We start from the raw sequence: 20,563 nt of genomic DNA, 5'->3' as shown, positions 1-20,563 counted from the left end.
AAAATCGAAAACATTGAAAACACTGGTTTTTAGCATTTCGTCTAAGGAATACTCAATCTATACAGCATTTCTTGGTTGAAAACAAAAAAACAAAAACAAAAACCACCTATCAGTCTACTTCGAAATTTTTTCATGTGCTTTTAAAAACCAAGATTTTAACCGTCAGACTTGTCCAAAAAAAGAAAAACAAAACAAGAATCATGTCTTTTCAAGAATACCATCATATTCACAGATTTCCACAAAATTAGTTTCCTTCTCTATATGTAATATACCAGGACTAAGCTTCCTCTGGCTTCTGTTCTATTCAAAACCCATTCTATGATATTGCTTACTGTCTTACATTTTTAAGGTTTTTTTTGTTTGTTGTTTGTTTTAGCAGAAAAAGCATGATTTCTTAAAGCAAGCATTAATTAAATCAATTGTTTAGCCCATTTGGAAAGCACTGAAATGTCATAATTGTTACCTGTCACTGGCATCACACCTCATTCTTTTCTCATCTAAATGGGAGTGTAATCATATAGAACAAAGTATGTCAACATTGCTCAAAGTATCAAGGAAAAGGAACATTTTTCTTGTCTCTACATATCACGTCCCTCAAAGCTAAGGATTATAAAATCAAAAGCTAAAGAGAATATTTCAATACCCCCCAAATTATTTATTTTTAAAGATAATGTTTTTAGCAATCTTCCTTCCTACTCATCCCCCAAATTTCTGCAAGTTATCTTTAAAGGTTACTTATGCTTTTGTTCATTTTTAACAATTGTACATGCTATACACTTTTAGCTAACTTGCAAAAACTATCACTACACAGAAATAAAATAATTTTAAATTACAGATATTTAGAAAGAAATCCTGAAGATATTCAGATGCTAAATTAGCATAAATTGTAAAGTGGCTCACTGCAGTTAATCTTTACTGAATATTTCCATTACATAATTCCAAGTGCATAAGATAAAGTTAAATACACCTAAATCAGCTCATGTAAAATAGCCTTCTAACCTCTATTTTAGTCCAATTTCCTTTTTTTCTTTTACTTCTATTAATACTTTTTGATATCTAGGGGAACATTTTGCCACAAGTTCTAAAACCTGCAGAATTTACCATTCGATTATGAAAATCTACCCCAAAAATATCAAGACAAAATTAGCCGCATTTCATTCACACACTTTTTCTGGACTTCAAATCAACCAAATGGAACAGAACATCAAAATGAAGTCACTTTAGTACACATTAACAAAGGCATAGAAATTCAGTCTTCAGATAATTTACAGATGTAGGTGGCTGTGCTCTAGCACTAATCTATGCTCAAGTGGTTGCAAAGTACCTTCTTTCATTTTCTCTCACTATCTGCTGTTTATCAACCATATTCCTAAATTGGTTAATGAAAAGTAGACAACAGAAGCACCAAGTAATTAAGGGCCCAAGTTCTAAACTGCTTAACCTATACAACCTACTTAGAATATGCTGTCTGTGCTGAGATTGTCATCTCTCATGTAGCAAACCAAAAAGATACTGCTTTGAAGGTGTGAATGAATTAAACAGAGGAAAATTTGGTACACTTTACTTTAAAATTCACAATTGCAGAAATCAGTCCCCCATTTATTCCAAAGACCAAAATTTCTACATTGAATCTGATCTGATATTAAAGTAAATACAATAATAACCCCTTTGGTAGCTACTAAGAAACTATGAGTCGAGATCTATCAACAATCTGTTGCTGATGTGGGCTTAGATACAATCCTTTTAGCAACCAGTTACAAGTAGCCCCATAAACATGCCTAGACAATGCTCTGTGATTAATTAAAAAAAAAAAAAAAAAAAAAAAAAGCAGCAAACTGTCCAACCTTTGGTGACTGTGAAAACAAATAGCAGTAATAACAGAACCAGGTCATACTGTCTTGATCAGGCCCTGAGAAAAGCTGAACCCAGTGGCCCTCTCCCTCCTATGACATGACAGAGAAGGTAACACCTCTGCCATGGGAAGAACCCTTTTGAAACAGACTTCTCATTAAAAAATAAATAAATACACTAAAAGAGAGAGAGATGTAGAATTTAGCTTTATATCAAAATTGACTAAAATACTTAATGTCTATCTTGGGGGATATATGTTATAAACAAGTTTATCAAGATCCCTTTTTCTGTGCTTGCACAATGGGAAAATGAGATGACTACTATAAAGTAAAATTCTCCCAGATAAAGCAAAGAACATTTGATTAAAAGAAAGGCTGTAATCTCATTAACACAGATCTTTATAAACATCTTAATTCAAAACTACTTGTTAACTACTTAAATATTTATCTAAAATCTATCTGAAAGCTCAAGAGGCTCCTTCCTTCTACATGTAATAGTAAAGTATAGGTTAGATAATTAATCTAAATCAATATTATAATTAAAGCCATTGCTTAAATTCCAAGTGACTGTACATCAATATAAGAGCATTTAAATAAATTACAAACACCATTTTTTCCAGGGCTGACCTGAACACCTATTTAATACTTGTTTACCTATGAAAGATGCCACAGTACTTTTAACTTTTAATTTTTACTTACTTGAAATTTTCCTCCAAGTGACTACACATAAATATTCAATGGTTAGGAAAATTCAACTTGCTGACTACACCTGATCCTACAACTCACTTGTGGAAGCCACAGGAATGTTGGGAAAGTTGGTGGTGCCGGTAGCATTAGATTCAGAGGGAGCTAACAGAGCTGGGGTGCTATATGTCTCCGTCGATGCACGATTACTTGGTGGATGCTGGATGGTTTGAATTGAATGTCCTTCAGTGGATAACGATGGCTGTCCCTCAAAGTCATGAACATATTCATCCTTCACCAACATACTTGGTGGAGCTATGTGGAAAATTAAACATATTGTAAAATTTTATAAGCTCTTATTCCCCCCCAAAAAAATATCTTATAAGCAATATAACAACACCTAAAATCAACTATAGTATAAATAACTCTACTTCAGAATTTTTTTTCATATTATTTTAAAAGCATACTACTTTATCAGTAATATCAGCATTTATTTAGAGGTAGTAGTATCAAATATATTTTATTAATCAATCTGACTCTTTGAAATCTGAAGATAGAATGTATTCCAGCAGCCTCCAACAATGGTCCTAAAGAGGTATTCCTCAGTTTCTTGATAAACCTAGAAGTAATAATCACCTAAATACATAACATGAGGTAGGCAAAAACCAAATGGCTGGGAAAATGTTTATCCAGCTGAGAAAGCCAATTATTCAATCAAAATTAAGACTTAGTACTTAGCTATATCTTTTTGCTAATTTCATACTGCAGAGATATGAGTGGGATCTGACAGTTTTCCAGTTCCAGTATCTAGAATTACTGTTAAGCAACATATTCTTTGAAAATGAAGTATACTGAATGTCCCGTATAGGTTTAAAACCAAACAGAAATATCCTACATAAGTCACACTGAAATTTCCTCCTAGAAACCCAATTCAAATAAGGATGTTTGATAAATATGTGGGATGAAAAAACTCAACAATCAACATCTTTCACTTATGTGGTTACACCTCAATAGGCAAAGCTAGACTCTAGCTGATATATCATAACACTTTTCCATTAACAAACTAAGGAATGCTTTGCTTTGTTGTACAAAAAAAAAAAAAAACTGAACTGCATTTGTAACGTCAATTCTCTGCCCAGAACCTCCCCATTTGTTTTGGGGCTATTGTTTTGGGATTTGCATTTTATCTTTAGCAAACAATCTTTTACTGCTTCTTAACTAACACTATTCCATAATTTTACAATCCATTCAACTCTAATATTAGGTTCTCTTCTTAAACCAGTCAATTAATAATCGACAAAGTCATTCCCTTTTCCACTAAAACCCAGCATATTGCTTCCCTTACCTTTCTCTATTATCAAACTTCTTAAAAAACTATTACATGTAAATATCAATTAGTTACATGGCTATCTTTTATTAAACTGAGACTATTTCAAAGCAGTATAAATAATCCATTGTTCAAGTTTCTATGTACAACCTCTTAAAAAGCATCAAGTTATAATGATGTTATTTTTAAGACCCATAAATTCTACTCCAAAAAGGTGCTCTTCAGAACATTCAACGGAAACACAAAGATAATCAAAAGGATGCTTATTACATCATTATATATCAGTAAAAACTGAACATCACTAATGTTGGTCAAATTATAAAAATAATACAAAGAAAAAACTGGGGCATAAAGTGGGTACATCTGCATTTTTTCAGTCTTTTATTATATTCTTCAACAAAGTTCTGCGATTTTCTTCACATAGATCCTGACACCTCTATTTAGTTCCTGGACATCTTAGGAGGTTTTTTTTGCACTACAGGGATCTGAACGCTTGATCTTGGTGTTATCAGCACCACATTTTAAGGTTTTTTGTTGTTATAATAACCAGGATCTTTTTACCAATATATTAGTATTGCTAGTACATACTCATAAGGACAGACTACTGATTTGAGGATATAACTAGTTAACTTGATACTCATGGCTTCTGCTTTTCAGTTGACTCTTCAGATTAATGAGCAATCATAACATCTTCAAGTACCAACTGTATTCTGCTTTTAGATAGCTATGCCTCATAAATTTTTCTTGCCTTAATATGTATGTTGGCTAAACCTTCCCAAATTTAAGTTTGGGACTTCTACAAGTCTACAGATCTCTTTAATCAAATAACCTAAAACATGTTTCTTAGGTAAAACTAAAGGTATCAACAGGATAAAGTCTGCAATATATATTTCCCAAGAGGAAAACAGCAAGTTACAAAATACTATTATACACTAGGATCACGTGCATGTTTTTAAAATTCATATACTGTAGGTAAAAAAAAAAAAAAAAACAAGGTCCAGAACAGTGTGCACAGGTATGCTTTTCGTGTAAGAAAGGAGGGAAATAATACATGTATTTTTAGCATAAATAAACCCTGGAAGGAAACACCAGAAACTAATAGAAGTGATTACCTGAGGTAGGGGGGAATGGGGGCAGGGGTGAAAGCACTTCTTTTCACTGTATACCTTTTTATAGTATTTTGATTTATGGACCATGTATTGCCTATTCAAAAAAATAAAATTAAAAAAACATATAGTATATATTTTTTTAAGTCCAGAAAAACAGACACTAAACTGTTAATATTTCCCTTCATGGGCTAGCATTTAACAAACTCATTCATTGAAAAAAATATTTCTTGAGTACCTATGTTCTAGGTACTATTCTAGCAATTGGGATATATCAATAAACAAAACAAATATCCCTGCCTTCATGTAGCTTACAGTCTTTGGTAATATTTTTCTATTGTTTAAATATCTAATAGCAAGCACACATTGCTCCAGCTTCAGCTGGCTGTCTAATCCGGGGCAAGTTCCTTGATCTCTCCAGTCACCAGTATGGATAATCCCAGCTATCATGTAGGAGTATTATAAGAATTATGACACAATACTCATAAATCATTTAGCTCAGTACCTGACACACCATGAGTACTCAGCAAGTGTTAGCTATTATTATTTAACCATATTTTTAGAGTAATCATAAACATATACAGTGATTGCAAACTGTCCTATGAGGGGTAAAGAATATATTCCCTATAGGCAATAAAAAAGCTGAAGCCACTGTGCCCATCCTATGTCTGTGTTTTTTACCATCACCAGGAGGCAGGCCACAGCACTTGTTTGATAGTACTGTCACTCTCTTACTTTTTCTTTTGTCCACTACACTACAAGTTCTCTAGAGTGGAGAAAACATACCTTGTTTATCTTAACGTCCCTGGAACCTTACACAGCACCGGGCATTAAATAATTGTTGAAATAATACACAAGTCATGGAAAGTTTCATGGAAGAAATGAGACAGGCTGGATGTGGTTACAAGACCCCAACTCAAAAATGAAGGAATTATTCCATTTTCTTAACTTTTAGTTACCTGGCCTTGTACTACACTTCTTTGTCCGAATCTAGGAGTAGTGAGAAATACCTGTTGCTTCCTGAGGAATTAAGTCACTGAACACCGCTTTTATATAACCACCGCTAGGGGGATCCACAAGGCTGAATACAGTCCTAGAGAGTCACTGAAGAGAGGTCATCAGTCCACACAATCCCATCGATAATCAGTACTCAGAACAGCAATAATTTTAGGATAGAGGAGGAGTGTGATGAATCTTCAGAATTTGGACCCCCTCACAGCCACCCTCATAGGGAGATTCTGATATAGTTATCACTGAAGTCTCCCAACCCCTAATACCCACTGAGTTAAATGCCTTAATTCTCCAAAAACATGGGAGAATGCTGAAGACCTGAATGGTGTTCACTTTCAAAGAAAAGAAGTGACGTGATATCAATGTCTGTGTGACAAAGAAGCAGGGCTTTAACCAATCTGAAAACTACCTTCCCAGACCATGACAAGACTTCCCATTACCAACCCACACTTCTCAGAAACCTACTAATTATTAGCAAGTACCACAAGCACTGTGAAAGAGTCCATTATTAGTGAGGTGGAAGAAAAGTAGAGAATAAAAACAGATTTGTATGCACTTCCTAAATTTTGTTTAAGGTCACATGATATTTCTGCCCCACCTCTAAGATTCTGTAACAAAAGAGGAGCTAAGCTAATTTCCCTCCAAATCAACAGCACACCTTTCTAAGATGATAGTGGCCCTTTATCAGAGTTTCTCTGCACATTAATTAGTTCTTACAGAAGTTTTAGTTCATTAACAAGTTGGAAGTAACAGAGATAAAGATTTAATAGTAACTCCATTCTCCAATATTACATGAAAAAAGCAAAAAAAAAACACACCTATTTGTGTTTCATTTTCTCATCTCAAAACACTTTCTTTTTAAAAAGGATTAGATAAGCTGTGATTGGCATATACTTTAATTAGCCTTGTTTAATTTACTCAAAATGTAAACGATTGAAAAAATACTAATATATGTAATTTTAAATCATTCTCAACATTAAAAATAAGTTAGACTGAAATAAAAACTAAAATATTGTTTTTAAAATTTTATTTTTAATTGTACATATTTGTGGTGCACAGTGTATTGTTTTGAATATTGGGTCTTTTTGTTTTTAAGGTGAGTCAAGTGAAACACTGGGAGTGTAGAAGAAACAAAGAAATCTAACTGGCTGTGATCAATTAGTTTTAAACACCACTCCACTCAGACTCATCTACTGGTATTTTTAAAGAATATGTTATACACAACTCCAAATTAGCAAAATTACAGGTACCTATATCCATTTAAACTGGCTCTGTGAGATTTTCTGCCAAAATAACCAGTTTTTATCAATTCATAAAATATTTTCCATTGTATTTGTTTTTGGTGCATTCCTCTATCATATTTTTTATAGTATTTTAGTTCATAAATGACAGTTCAAATCCAAAGAGCCAATAAGTGATTTAAATCCAGTTTTAAATGGTGATGGTGATGCATGCCAAAAAAAATCTACATTTCCAAAGCAGTAAGTTCTTTTTCTTGTTAATGTTACTGGCACCCACACAAACTAAGTCTAGGTGAACAAAAAAAAAAAAAAAAAAAAAAATAGAGGGGACAGGATAAAAGAAAATAGAGAAAGTTACAAGAAACAGATTACCTACCATTACTCTGCAGTGTTAATCCTGAGAGATCTTAATTTTTTTAAGAGTAAAAAAAAAAAGAAACATTAATTATTACAATGAATATATTTCCCATGTTAAAAATTACAGAATGTAAATGTAAGCCACAGACTACAAAACTTCATGAACCATTTCAATTCAGATGTAGCATAAATGTCATCTAAAAATATATAAGCTAAGTATTTAAAGTCTATGTTGATTTCCATCTTATTTTCCAAAAACAATGTTGCAAATGGCAAAATATCAACTACAGATACTTAGTTTTAGCAGTCAAAATACAAGTTTGTTCCCAAGTTCAAATTTAAATACTTATATTTCATTAAAGACGTCTGCTTCTTTAACCTTATTTGAAGTTCTAAGCTATCTCCAAATTCATAATTTAACTTAGAAAAATTAAAACACTATTAGAATCTTTTCTCTTCATACTCCTAAGGATAATAGCAAAGTCTACTTACCAATTCCAGGTGATACAACTCGTTCATAGTGATATGGATTCACACAAACACTATCACATTTTAAGTCAAATGCATACTGACAATATTTAACATGTTTTAGTTCATTTTTGTGAAGATCAGGCCACCTCCAGAGTCGGGCATAGATCACATGAGGAAATCCTTTCCGACCAGCCACCTAGGAAAATTAAAGACCATTTATTGAACACCAGTTATGTGTCAGACCTTATGCAAAACACTTTATATGTGTTCTCAGTCCTCACATGCCTACAAGTCAGTAGGTTTATAATACTGACACGTGTCAGTATTATAATTCCCATTTCATAAATGAGAAAACTAAAGCTCAAAATAACTAACTTGGCCATGTTATACAGATCTAGAATTTGAACCTAGGTATAATTTCAAAACCTGTGCTCAGATTTTAAAAATACAAAAAGTAGGAATTTGTTGTAGAAACTATACCTAAGGTGTAGAAATGAAATTTTAGAATCTAACAACGTAAGATTTCTATAAGTTTCTTTAAGCATAGGAGATGTATTATATAGCTCTCCATGAAAAACGTGACCAGTGAAACATTTTGTATCAGTGGAACATATAATATCAGATTTCTAAATTAGAAAGGACCAAGTATAATTCAGTTTTTGAAACGTGCACACAATACTAAAAAAGAAAAAAGGTTACAAGGATGTATACTGAAGTGCTAAAGTTAGTTCTCTCAGAATGTGGGTTTTCTTCTGCTTTTTATTTCGACTTTCCAAATTTTCTTCACTAAACTTTTGAGTCAGAACATTAATAAACTTTAAAGATATATCTTTTGTACACACTTCCATATATTCACATAATGCACATTGGTACTGGATGCATAGTATCTGAAGAGATGGAGCATGCATTAAATTATCCTGTAGTAACTTAAGAGGAAACAAGATTTTTTTTAAAAAAAAACACAGAAAAACTCTAGTATCTACTATAAGACTAACCTGAAGCCTTCCGTCCAATGTTCTCTGTATGGTAACACATTTACTAGGATGAGCTCCATTTGTGGTTATAGCTGTTATTAAAGAATCCAATTCATCTTTTTTCTCCTTCAGCTTCTTTACCAAACTTTCAATTGCTCTTTTTGCAAATGTTTCACTCTCTCCACCTTGTCTATGGCACATCAAACTGTGTACAATGCTCAGACAGGCATCATTACTTGTTGGTGTATTCGTAATAGACATATTGTCCATTTGTCAAGTTTCTTCTTTTAAATCAAATATGCCTCCAACTTCCAAAGCAATATTGATCTTCTGGAGGCAGTGAAAAACAATGGCTAATATTGCAAGGAAAATCCTTAGACATGTGGTATTCAGGATAATCTAAAAAAAAAAAAAAAAAAAAAAAAAGACAACACATTTCACAAAATAGATTCAATTACTAGAGAAAAGACTGAATGCACATAATTGAATTTGATGCTTAGAGTTTAAAATTACTTAATTAAAATGTTGCTGTTTCTGACATTCCAAAAATATTAAAGTTAGACCTTATTATTATAGAGGCATACTCAATCAAGTCTTGTTGACTATACTAGTCACCCCAAAGTAAAATCTTAATAGGACTTCATAAAAAGATTATTTATGAGGGTTGGCCAGTTAGCTCACTTGGTTAGAGCATGGTGCTGATAACACCAAGGTCAAGGGTTCAGATTACTGTACCAGAAGCCACCAAGAAAAAAAAAAGATTACATAAAAGATTACTTAGGAGGATCAGCACTTTAAAACATTCTTAACAGTTAGTTAAATCTAAAAGTCTTTCACTAATATATATGAAAAATTCACCATCACCTGGTACAAAATGCTAACAGTTAACATCCATCTTTGTCACTGATAATAAAAAGACAAATAGCCCAATTTTTAAATGGGCAAAAGGACTTTAACAGACATTTTTCCAAAGAAGAGGGTCAACAGGTACACGAAAGATGCTTAACAACATTAATCATTAGGCAAATGTAAATCAAAGCCACAATGAGATACTACTTCATACTGACTGGGATGAACAAATCAAAAAGACAGACAATTATAAGCATTGGGGAGGAAGGAGAGAAACTGGAAACTTCATACATTGCTTATGTGACTATGAAATGGATATGACCTAGCAATGCCACTCCTAGAAATTCTACCCGAGTGAAATGAATACCTATGTCCACACAAAAACCTATACATGAACATTCATAGTGGCATTGTGCATAACAGCCAAAAGGTAGACACAACCCAAATGTCCATCTACTGACGACTGCATAAATACAAGGGTACTTCAAATAGTTCATGGGAAAATTCATATCATCTTTTAATTCTATTTTTCCATCAACTTTTTTATTTTAAAATTTAATTATATATATATTTGTAGAGTACAGGGTGTTGTTTCAATACATGTATATGCTGTACAATGATGCACTTAGTGTAGACAGCATATCCATCACCTGAACATTTATCTTTTCTTTGTGGTGATTATGGTCAAGACCACAAACTTTTTGAAGTACCCTCATAAAATGGGTATATCTACACAATAGGATATTATTCAGCCATAAAAAAGAAGGAAGTACTGATACATGCTACAACATTAATGAATCTAAACAACACATGCTAAGTGAAAGAAGCCAGTCACAAAAGGTCACATATTGTATAAACCCATTTATATGAAATATTCAGAAAAGGCAAATCCATAGAAACTGAAAGCAGATTAGTAATTGCTGGGGGGTGAGGAAAATGGGAATGAAAAGTGACTGCTAATGAGCATGGGGTTTCTTTTGGCAGTAATGAAAATGTCCTAAAATTGATAGTGGCGATGGTTGCACAACTCTGTGACCATTGTAAAAACCACTGAACTGTACACTTTAAAATAGTGTATTTTATGGCATATGAATTATATCCCAATAAAGCTGTTATTAAAAAAAAAATAAAGACCACTAAATCCTTCGAAAGATTTTAGGTAAATTATTCTTAAAAGAAATTAAAACACAGAAAGTGACTATGAAAGAAGAATCCATTCAACATGCACAAAACTAAAGGAACTTATTTGACCTCAAGATCCTACATGGAATAGGAAAAGGCTATCAGCCTAAGAATAACAAGATAAAGCAGAATTGGAACCTGTACTTTGCATGCTGGGTTGTTTTCTATTTTTCATTGATATTGTTGCATTCCAGACTTACCTTGCTTTTATTTTCTTTTGCTGTTTACTTCAATCTTTAAAATCCTCCTCCCAGAATTAATAAAACTAACTCATCATTCTTCTACCAAAACATGTTCCTCTTCTGATGACCCTTATTTGTTAAAGCATCAGTTCCACTCAATCACCCAGCCTTTGAAAGCTTGACAAATCATCTTTGACTTCCCTCTCTCTTTCACTACCCCCACATTCCTTCACAAAGTTACAAGACTCTTTACCTTAGTCATTTCTATTTGTCTCCTTTCTATTCTTCCTGCCACTGCTGTAGTTTTAAGCCTCATTAGAATTTATATCAATCACTTGGTATTTAACACTTGCTTTCCTCTATTGTTATCCACTTTACATAAATGCCTGTCTCCTCAACTCATTTATAAACCCCAAGCAGAGAAGCAGTTTTTTCTTATCTTTGACTATCTGGCACTTCCTTGCATTCAATAAATACAGTATACGTTGAAGATACTCTTTCCAGATAACCAAAAGTTACCAGCATGGGGGTTTTTGAGTCAGAGATCTGGATTAGAATCCCAACTTTCACACTAAGTAATCAGACAAATAAAGTTACTTAAACTCTCTGAACCTGGATTAAAAGGAGGGTATACAGAACTTAAAAAAGAAAACCTATATAAAGTATCTGGCACATATTGCTCAGTAAAAGGTAGTTATTGTCTGAATAGTAAAATGTTTATTTTAATTGTTTTAAAAGGAGATTTTCCTTTAAAAAATTAACACATTTTTCTGTACTTTCTCCTATTAAAATTTGTCAAAGAAAATACAGGAGCGCAGGAACAGAAGTAAACCACTGATCTACGACTCACAACTCAAAGGCATATAGGAGACAGGCAAATTATTTAAACAAAACGTGCCAGTTGTAAAGACAAGTATTGAGGAATACAAGTGCATGCCCATCTAAAGCGGGTAGCCACCACTCACTTCCAGCAGAAGTGGCATTTGTGAATGCTAGTCCACTGCTGCCAGATCTTCAATTTAAAGAGAAACTAAAAAATGCCCATTGGTATGTGAAATCTCATTTCTAAGTACTGGTGACTTATTCATGGGGGAAAGGAGAAAGGGAGAGGAAGCCAGAGAAACTGCTATGTATGCCAAATAAAACACAGCTTCAACTCAAATCTGACCAGTTTGAAATCTCTGAATGCCAACCTCACAACAGCTTTAATTTCTAGACTAAAAGCTCTAGGACAGGAACAGTACTTGTCTTATTCACCATTATTTGCCCAATTCCTAAGACCGATAAGTGCTCCATATTGTCCAATGAATGCATTTCTATATGTGCTTTTCACATGCTTGCTCTTGCTATTTCTTTTGCCTAAAACATCCAGCCCCATTTTATCTCACCATCAGATGTCATTATTTCTAAAATTTATGCTATTTGGGAGCCTAATGGTATCTCGAAAATTTTAATTCCAAGTTTCTTTGAACAGCTTGCCCATATTTCTTTGTCTTTGTTGTATTCCTATGACTACAAGTGCCTGAAACATAACTAAAAGTTCCTTGGCTGGCTGATAAAAAAATAAAGGATACTTAAATTAAAATATCATTTTTTTAAACAAAAGTTCCTTGTATAAAAAATAATACCGACAGAGTGTATATATATAATTCCTATATTAAACAGCTTTAGATTATGGAAGTATGGTATACAAGGACACAATACTGGTATAAATAAAATTATATATTCTAATTAAAACTCTAGCAGCATGACTGGACATGTTAACGTCTCTTTCAATTCTCTCATCTATAAAATGGGAAGAATATCTGCCCTGCTAACTTTACAGACTTACTGTGGTAATCAAATGCAACAGTGTACATAAAAGCAATCTGGGAACCATAAATTGACCAAATCAACAAACACTGTATCTATCAAATGTAAACCACCACAGATACAAAGACAAGCAGCACATAATCAGAAAGTGGTTCTTAACTCTAACAGAACAACATCCTATTTTTGTGACATATCATTTATATCCTGAAACAAAATTCTAACCAACTTACACATACTTTTTAAAAATTTAAGTGTAATATAAAGAAGAAAAAGATTAATATATAATAAACTGTGTATTTCATATATAAATGCTCACACATAGCAACTAAATTAGAATGTATAATAAAGAAGTTAGATGCCTGCACACAAATATGTAGAATTATCATAAATATGACAGCTACAAATTCATATCTTCCAAGACAGGTGTGTTGCACTGGCAACTCAAATAGCACAGTGGCACTGCAGTTGGTGACACAGATTTTCCCAAATCATGAATTCTTGATAAAGTTCCAAACAAAACAACTCCAATTAAGAAAATGAATTAAAAGAAATCTAATGCCTGGAAAATTGAGTATGTATTAAGACGGAGCTCGGTTTTAGGCTAATTATACATTTCCCTGCTACATGAAATTCTGGGACATTTGAAAGCCTTCTAGAATGCAAGATAATTATTCACTGCCTCTCATATTGCAGGATGGTATCCCTGGCCCCCACCCACCAAAACTCCTCCCACAAATTTCCAATACCCCTTAAAGAGCAATACTTACTCTATTGAGAACTACTGATCTAGAAGACTCAAACATGTTACACTAAGTAATAAAATCTAAAAGAGGTAGGTATTAAAGTGATTTTGGATTACAAATGAAGGAGCATGGAAAGTCCACAGGTAAACTAAGTCTTGGCATGTATCAATCAGGGTAGGATAGGCTATGTTGCAGTGACAACCAAACCTCAAAATATCCATAGATTAAAACAAAAACTTACTTCCTGCTGAAGCTGCATTGTTCATCACAGACGAACTGGGGGCATTGCTCACTGTCATCTCCCAGAGATTAGGCTGACAATGGCTCCATTTCTACACATGTCCTCAAATGACAGACGAAGGGATAGGACAGCTCACATACTCTCTTTAAAGGCTAACCCTTCTGCTCACATTTGATTGGCCAAAGTCATATGGCCATGCTAGTAGTTTTCAATGAGGGGCAACTTTGGTCTCAGAGGGCATTTGGCAATATCCAGAGACATTTTTAATGGTCACAACTGGAAGGGAGAGATGGGAAGCAGAGTACTACTGGGCAAGTTGTGGGTAAAGGCCAGTCCACTGCTAAAATCTCACAATGCACGGGACAGTCCCACAAAAAAAAAAATTGCCCAGCCCAAAATGTCAATAGTTCCAAGGTTGAGAAACCCTGGGCCATGCTTAATTTCAAGGGGGTAGAGGTTGGGAGACAAAGACAAGCAACACTACCTAGTGCCAGAGATGAGCCCTCAGAATATTGTAGAGTAGTACTAATTACTACCACATGCAAACAAGAATTTGCCAGGCTACAGGAAAAAAGCAGAGAAAGATAAGAATACAAATGTTTTATCTAGAGTAGGTTCATGGTAGGAAAGAGAAGAAGAATAACAGCATTAGATTTATATTAGGAAAAAAACTTCAATGAGAACATTGAGAATAGCTCTGGAAAAGGGAACAGGAAACCAGTTTAGAAACAATTATTAGAAAAGTAGTAAGGTCCTAGGTTAGGGGCACGGAGAGTGGAAAGGAAGGGGGGAAATCAATGAGATGTTTCTAGGTAGAACAGTCTGGATGTTTAACCAACTGAACATGAGGGGTGAAAAAAGGGTACAGTCAAAAGACGATTCATTTCTACAAAGGTTAACTGAATGATAAAAAATAAAAGATTTAAAAGAGGGTATGTAACAAATTCAGTTTTAGATATACTGAGTTTGAAGAGCTTAGTAGAGAAGTTACTGGGCTTACTTGGAAGTCACTAACATACAGATATTAGACCAAGTCATTGTAAGGGGTAATGCGAAGTAAAGAATCAGCAAAAGGGGTAAAGTTTTGTTCTTCTATCTACCTATTGTGTGTTTTTCCTCTGACCTTGCTATCATAAGCTTTCACCTGATGTTGACCACAGGCAGAATAGCAAATTCATAGACTACAAAGCTAAATAACCAAACTATTTAAGATATTCTCTAAAATTAAGCAGTCTAAGAGAACTGGCCTAAGAAGCTCTCATGTAAATTCATAAATACTAGTTAATGAATGTTGACATTTTTTCTCAGATGTTAGTTTACTTTTGAATTGATTATGTTATACATGTCAAACATACTCATACAAGTATATTTTCTAGAAGTTCTAAGTATCTTGATCAGGGATCAATAAACTACTTAGTATGGGAATATGTGAAAATACTAAAGTTTAATGGCGGCGGGGGGGAGGGGGTGCCTGGTAAAAATATCATGAGGAAGAAATTCTAAGCATAGGCTTACCAGCAGGAAAAAGAAAAAAAGATGTTCAGGCTTAGTTCAACTGCCTAGCACAAGTTACAGACTAGCTTCTGGATGGAGAGTTGAAATTCCTCAGACTGACAACAGTAGGAGGAGAACCTCAAAAAGCACAAAGGATTAATAAGCAATCAAAGCAACAATTTTTTTAAATTTTAATTTACACAATGTAATCATACTTATGAGGTATAATATGATGTTTTGATACATATATTTGTTGTACAATAATCAGGTCAGGGTAGTTAATGTATCAATCACCTCATGCACTTATTTCCTTGTGAAGAAAACTTTCAAAAGCCTCTCCTCTAGTTACTATGCAACATACAAAACTTAACTGTAAACCATAGTCGCACTACCATGCAATAGACCATCAGAACTTATTCCTCCTACCTAATTGTAATTTTGCACCTGTGGGTCAACCTCTCCCTGTCCCATCCCCCCACCCACCCCCATTTCTGATAACCACTATTCTATTCTTTGCCTGTATAATATCAACTTTTTTTTCCCCTTAGATCCCACATGAGTGAGGTCGTGGTATTTGTCTTTCTGTGCCCAGCTTATTTTACTTAACATAATGTCCTCTAAGTCCATCCATGCTGCTGCAAATGACAGGATTACATTCTTCTTTTATGGCTGAACAATATTCCATTGTGTATACATACCAATTTTTTTCCATCCATTCATCTGTTGTTGAACACTTAGGCTGATTCCATATCTTGGCTATTGCAAATTGTGCTGCAATAAACATGGGAGTACAGATATCTCTTTGACATACTGACTTCGTGTCCTTTGGGTCTATACCTAGTAGTGGGACTGCTGCATCAAATGGTAGTTCTATTTTTAATTTTTTGGGGAACCTCCATACTATTTTCTATAATGGCTGCACTAGTTTACACTCCCACCAACAGTGTGCAAGTGTTCCCTTTACTCCACATCCTTGCCAACACTTATTCTTTTGTTTGTTTGTTTTTTTAGCAGCTGGTCAGTATAGGGATGTAAACCCTTGACCTTGGTGTCTTGGTGCTCTAACCAAGCTGACTGTTCAGCCCCTTGTCTTTTTGATAACGGCCACTCTAACTGGAGTAAGGTGGTATCTCATAGCTTTGATCTGCATTTCTCTGATGATTAGCAATGCTGAGAGTTTTTTCATACGCCCGTTAGTCATTTGTATGTCTTCTTTTGGAAGTGTCTATTAAGATCTTTTGTCCTTTTCTCAATTGGTTTATTTGGTTTTTTTGCTGTTGAGCTGTTTAAGTTTCTTATATATCCTTGATATTAATCTCTTGTCAGATGTACAGTTTACAAATATTTTCTCTCATACTGTAGGTTGTCTCTTCATTCCGTGTAACAATTCCTTTGATGTGCAAAAGCTTTTTAGTTTGATGTAATTCCATTTGTCGATTTTTGCTTTTATTACTTGTGCTTTTGAAGTCTCATTTATCCAGTCCCATGTCATGGATCATTTCCCATATATTTTCTTCTAGTAGTTTCATAGTTTCAGGTTTTACATTCAAATTTTTAATTCATTTTGAGTTGATTTTTGTATATCATGAGGTATGGATCTAGTCTCATTCTCCTGCACGTGGATATCCAGTTTTCCTAGAACCATTTACTGAAGAGACTGTCTTTTCCCCAACATGTATTCTTGGCCCCTTTGTCAAAGATCAGTTGGCTGTAGGTAGGTGAATTTATTTCTGGGCTCTCTATTCTGTTCCATTGGTCTATGTGTCTGTTTTTATGCCAATACCATGAAGTTTTGGTTACTGAGACTTTGTAATATAATTTGATCTCAGGTAGTGTGATTCCTCCAGCATTGTTCATTTTTTTCAGGATTTCCTTGGCTATTAGGGGTCTTTTTGGTTCTGTATGAACTTTAGGTTTTTCCTATTTCAGTGAAGAATGTCATTGGTATTTTGGTAGGGATTCCACTGAATAAGTACAATGCTTTGGGTAGAATAGCCATTTTAACTATATGAATTCTCCCAATCCATGAATATGGAATATCTTTCCATTTATTTGCGTTCTCTTCAAATTCTTTCTTCAAAGTTTTATAGTTCTCATTATAAAGGTCTTTCACCTCCTTGGTTAAGTTTATTCCTAGGTATTTAAATTTTTTTGTAGTTTTTTTATAAAAGGAATTGTTTTCTTGATTTCTTTTGCACATAGTTTGCTATTAGTATATAGAAATGCTACTGACTTTTGTATGTTGATTTTGTATTCTACAACTTTACTGAATTTATTAGTTCTGTTCTGTTTTGTTTTGTTGGTGGATTCTTCAGGGTTTTCTATGTATAAGATCATGTGTCTGCAAACAGGGACAGTTTAACTTCTTCCTTTCCAGTGTGGATGCCTTTTATTTCTTTCTCTTGTCAAATTCCTCTGGCTAGGACTTCTAGCACTATGTTGAATAGGAGTGGTCAAAGTAGGCATCCTTGTCTTGTTCCTTCTCTAAGAGGGAAAGTTTTCAGTTTTTCCATATTCAGTATGATGTTAGCTGTAAGTTTGTCATATACGGCTTTTGTTACATTGAGGTACATACCTTCAATACATAGTTTGTTAAGAGTTTTTATAATGAAGGAATGTTGAATTTTGTCAAATGCTTTTTCTACATCAACTGAAATGATCATATGGATTCTGTTTTTCTTTCTGTTAATGTGGTGTATCACATTTATTGATTTGTGTATGTTAAACCATCTTGAATCCCTGGGATAGATCCCACTTGGTCACAGCGAATAATCTTAATGAGCTGTAGGATTCAGTTTGCTAGTATCTTGTTGAGAATTTTCGCTTCTATTTTCATCAGGAATCTGGGCCTATAATTTTGTTGTTGTGTGCCCTTGTCCAGTTTTGGAATCAAAGTAATTCTGGCCTGATAAAATGAGTTGGGAATTATTCCCTCCTCAGTTTTCTGGAGTAATAAGAGAATTAGTATTAGTTCTTCTTTAAATGTTTGGTAGAATTCAGCAGTGAAGCCATCAGGTCCTGGGCTTTTCTGTAATGGAAGACTTTGTACTACTGATTCAATTAACTCGCTTGTTATTGGTCTGTTTAGACTTTCTATTTCTTCATAATTTAATCTTGGGAGGTTGTATTCGTCCAGGAATTTATCCATTTCTTCTACGTTATCAAATTTGTTGGCTTGTAGTTGCTCATAATAGACTCTCGTGATCCTTTGAAAAAGTATCTTTTTCATTTCTGATTTTATTTATTTGAACCTTCTTTTTTCTTGGTTAGAAAAGTTTGTCAATTTTATCTTTTCAAAAAACCAACTCTTCATTTCATTGATCTTTTCAACTTTTTAAAAGTTTCTATTTCATTTATATCTGCTCTGAGCTTCATTATTTCTTCCCTTCTGCCAATTTTGGGTTTAGTTTATTGTTGTTTTCTAGTTCCTTTAGGTACAATGTTAGGATGTTTAGAAATCCTTTTCAAATGTAGGCATTCATTGCTATAAACGTTCCTCTTAGAACTGCTTTTGCTGTGTCTCATAGGTTTCGGTATGATGTCTCTCCATTCTCATTTGTCTCAAAGAATTTTTATTTTTTTATTTTTATTTATTTTTTATTTTTGTCTTTTTTGTGACCGGTAAGGGGATCGCAACCCTTGGTGTGGTGTCGCCCGCACCGCGCTCAGCCAGTGAGCGCACTGGCCATTCCTATATAGGATCCGAACCCGCGGCGGGAGTGCCGCTGCGCTCCCAAGCGCCACACTCTACCGAGTGCACCACGGGGCCGGCCCCATCTAAAAGAATTTTTAAATTACCCTTTTAATTTCTTCATTAACCCATTAGTTAAGAGCCTGTTGTTTAATTTCCATGTATTTGTCTAGTTTCCAAAGTTTTTCTTGTTGTTGATTTCTAGTTTTATACCACTGTGGTCAGAAAAGATACTTGATATGATTTCTATCTTTTAAAATTTGTGTAGACTTGATTTGTGATCTAATATATGATTTATCCTAAAGAATGTTCCATGTGCAGCTGAGAAAAAAGTGCATTCTGCAGCTGTTAGGGAATGGTTTGCAAATGTGTGTAAGGCCCATTTAGTCTATGGTGCAGTTTACATCAGCTGTTTCTTAGTTTATGTTCTGTATAGATGATTTATCCACTGTTGAAAGTGGGATACTGAAGTCCTCAACTATCACTGAATTGCAATCTATCTCTCACCTCAGATCTTATAATATTTGTTTTATATATCTGGGTCCTCCAGTGTTGTGTGCACATATATTAACAACTGTTATATCCTCTTGCTGAATTGATCATTATACAATTAACTTGTCTCTTTCTACAGTTTAAAAAATCTATTTTATCTGATATAAGTATGGCTACTCCTGCATACTTCTAGTTTGCATTTCCATGGAATATCTTTTTCCAGCTGTCCACTATCAGTCTATATTTATCTTTAACAGGTGAGTCTATTGTAGGCAGCATATCATTGGGTCTTGTTTTATTATTCATTCTGCCACTCTATTTCTTTTAATTGGAGAGTTTCATCCATTTACATTCAAGGTTTGTACTGATATGTGAGAACTTCTTTCTGTGATTTTTAAAATTGTTTTCTGGTTGTTTCGTAGATCATTAGTTTCTTTTTCTCTTGTTATTTACCTCTGTGAATTGGTGGTTTTCTGTGGTACTAAGCTGTGTGTTCTCTCCTCTTCTCATTTGTTTCTGCTATAATTTTATTTTTTGTGGTTGTCTTGGGGCTAATGTAAAGTCTTGTAATTAAAATAAACTATCTTAAGCTGATAGCAATTTACTTGGTCCCTTGAAAATACTGTAGACTTCACACACGCACATCCTTTATATTTCTGTTTCCTTAATTTGTGTTTCTATTTATTGTATATTCCTTAGCCACTAGTTGTACCTGCTGTGTTTTGACCATTTTGACTCTAAATCTTTATACTAGAGGACTGGAGGATTTCCATAGCACTACATAGCACTGTACTTCACTGAAGTATTCTGAGTTGGAATTACAAATTTACCATATCTGGTGAGTTTGGACTTCTTA

At 34.0% G+C, this 20,563-nt stretch overlaps 1 protein-coding gene across 2 annotated transcripts in view; it reads right to left on the bottom strand.

The window, feature by feature from the left end:
- The window catches only part of SMAD4 (SMAD family member 4), a 57,353-nt gene that overhangs the window by 23,948 nt on the left and 12,842 nt on the right, over positions 1-20,563 (bottom strand). For both annotated transcript variants that reach the window (XM_063076502.1, XM_063076503.1), the window contains exons 2-5: positions 9,043-9,420; positions 8,069-8,243; positions 7,596-7,625; positions 2,637-2,849 (exon numbers count right to left, since the gene is read on the bottom strand). In XM_063076502.1, the coding sequence (XP_062932572.1) occupies positions 2,637-2,849; positions 7,596-7,625; positions 8,069-8,243; positions 9,043-9,291 (667 nt within the window). In that variant the 5' untranslated portion in view covers positions 9,292-9,420. The remainder of the gene's footprint in view (positions 1-2,636; positions 2,850-7,595; positions 7,626-8,068; positions 8,244-9,042; positions 9,421-20,563) is intronic.

Source organism: Cynocephalus volans, chromosome 13, assembly GCF_027409185.1.
Source record: "Cynocephalus volans isolate mCynVol1 chromosome 13, mCynVol1.pri, whole genome shotgun sequence".
Classification (NCBI taxonomy): domain Eukaryota; kingdom Metazoa; phylum Chordata; class Mammalia; order Dermoptera; family Cynocephalidae; genus Cynocephalus; species Cynocephalus volans.
The sequence above is the reverse complement of the archived record's forward strand: the minus strand, read 5'-3'. Positions and strand labels throughout refer to the sequence as shown.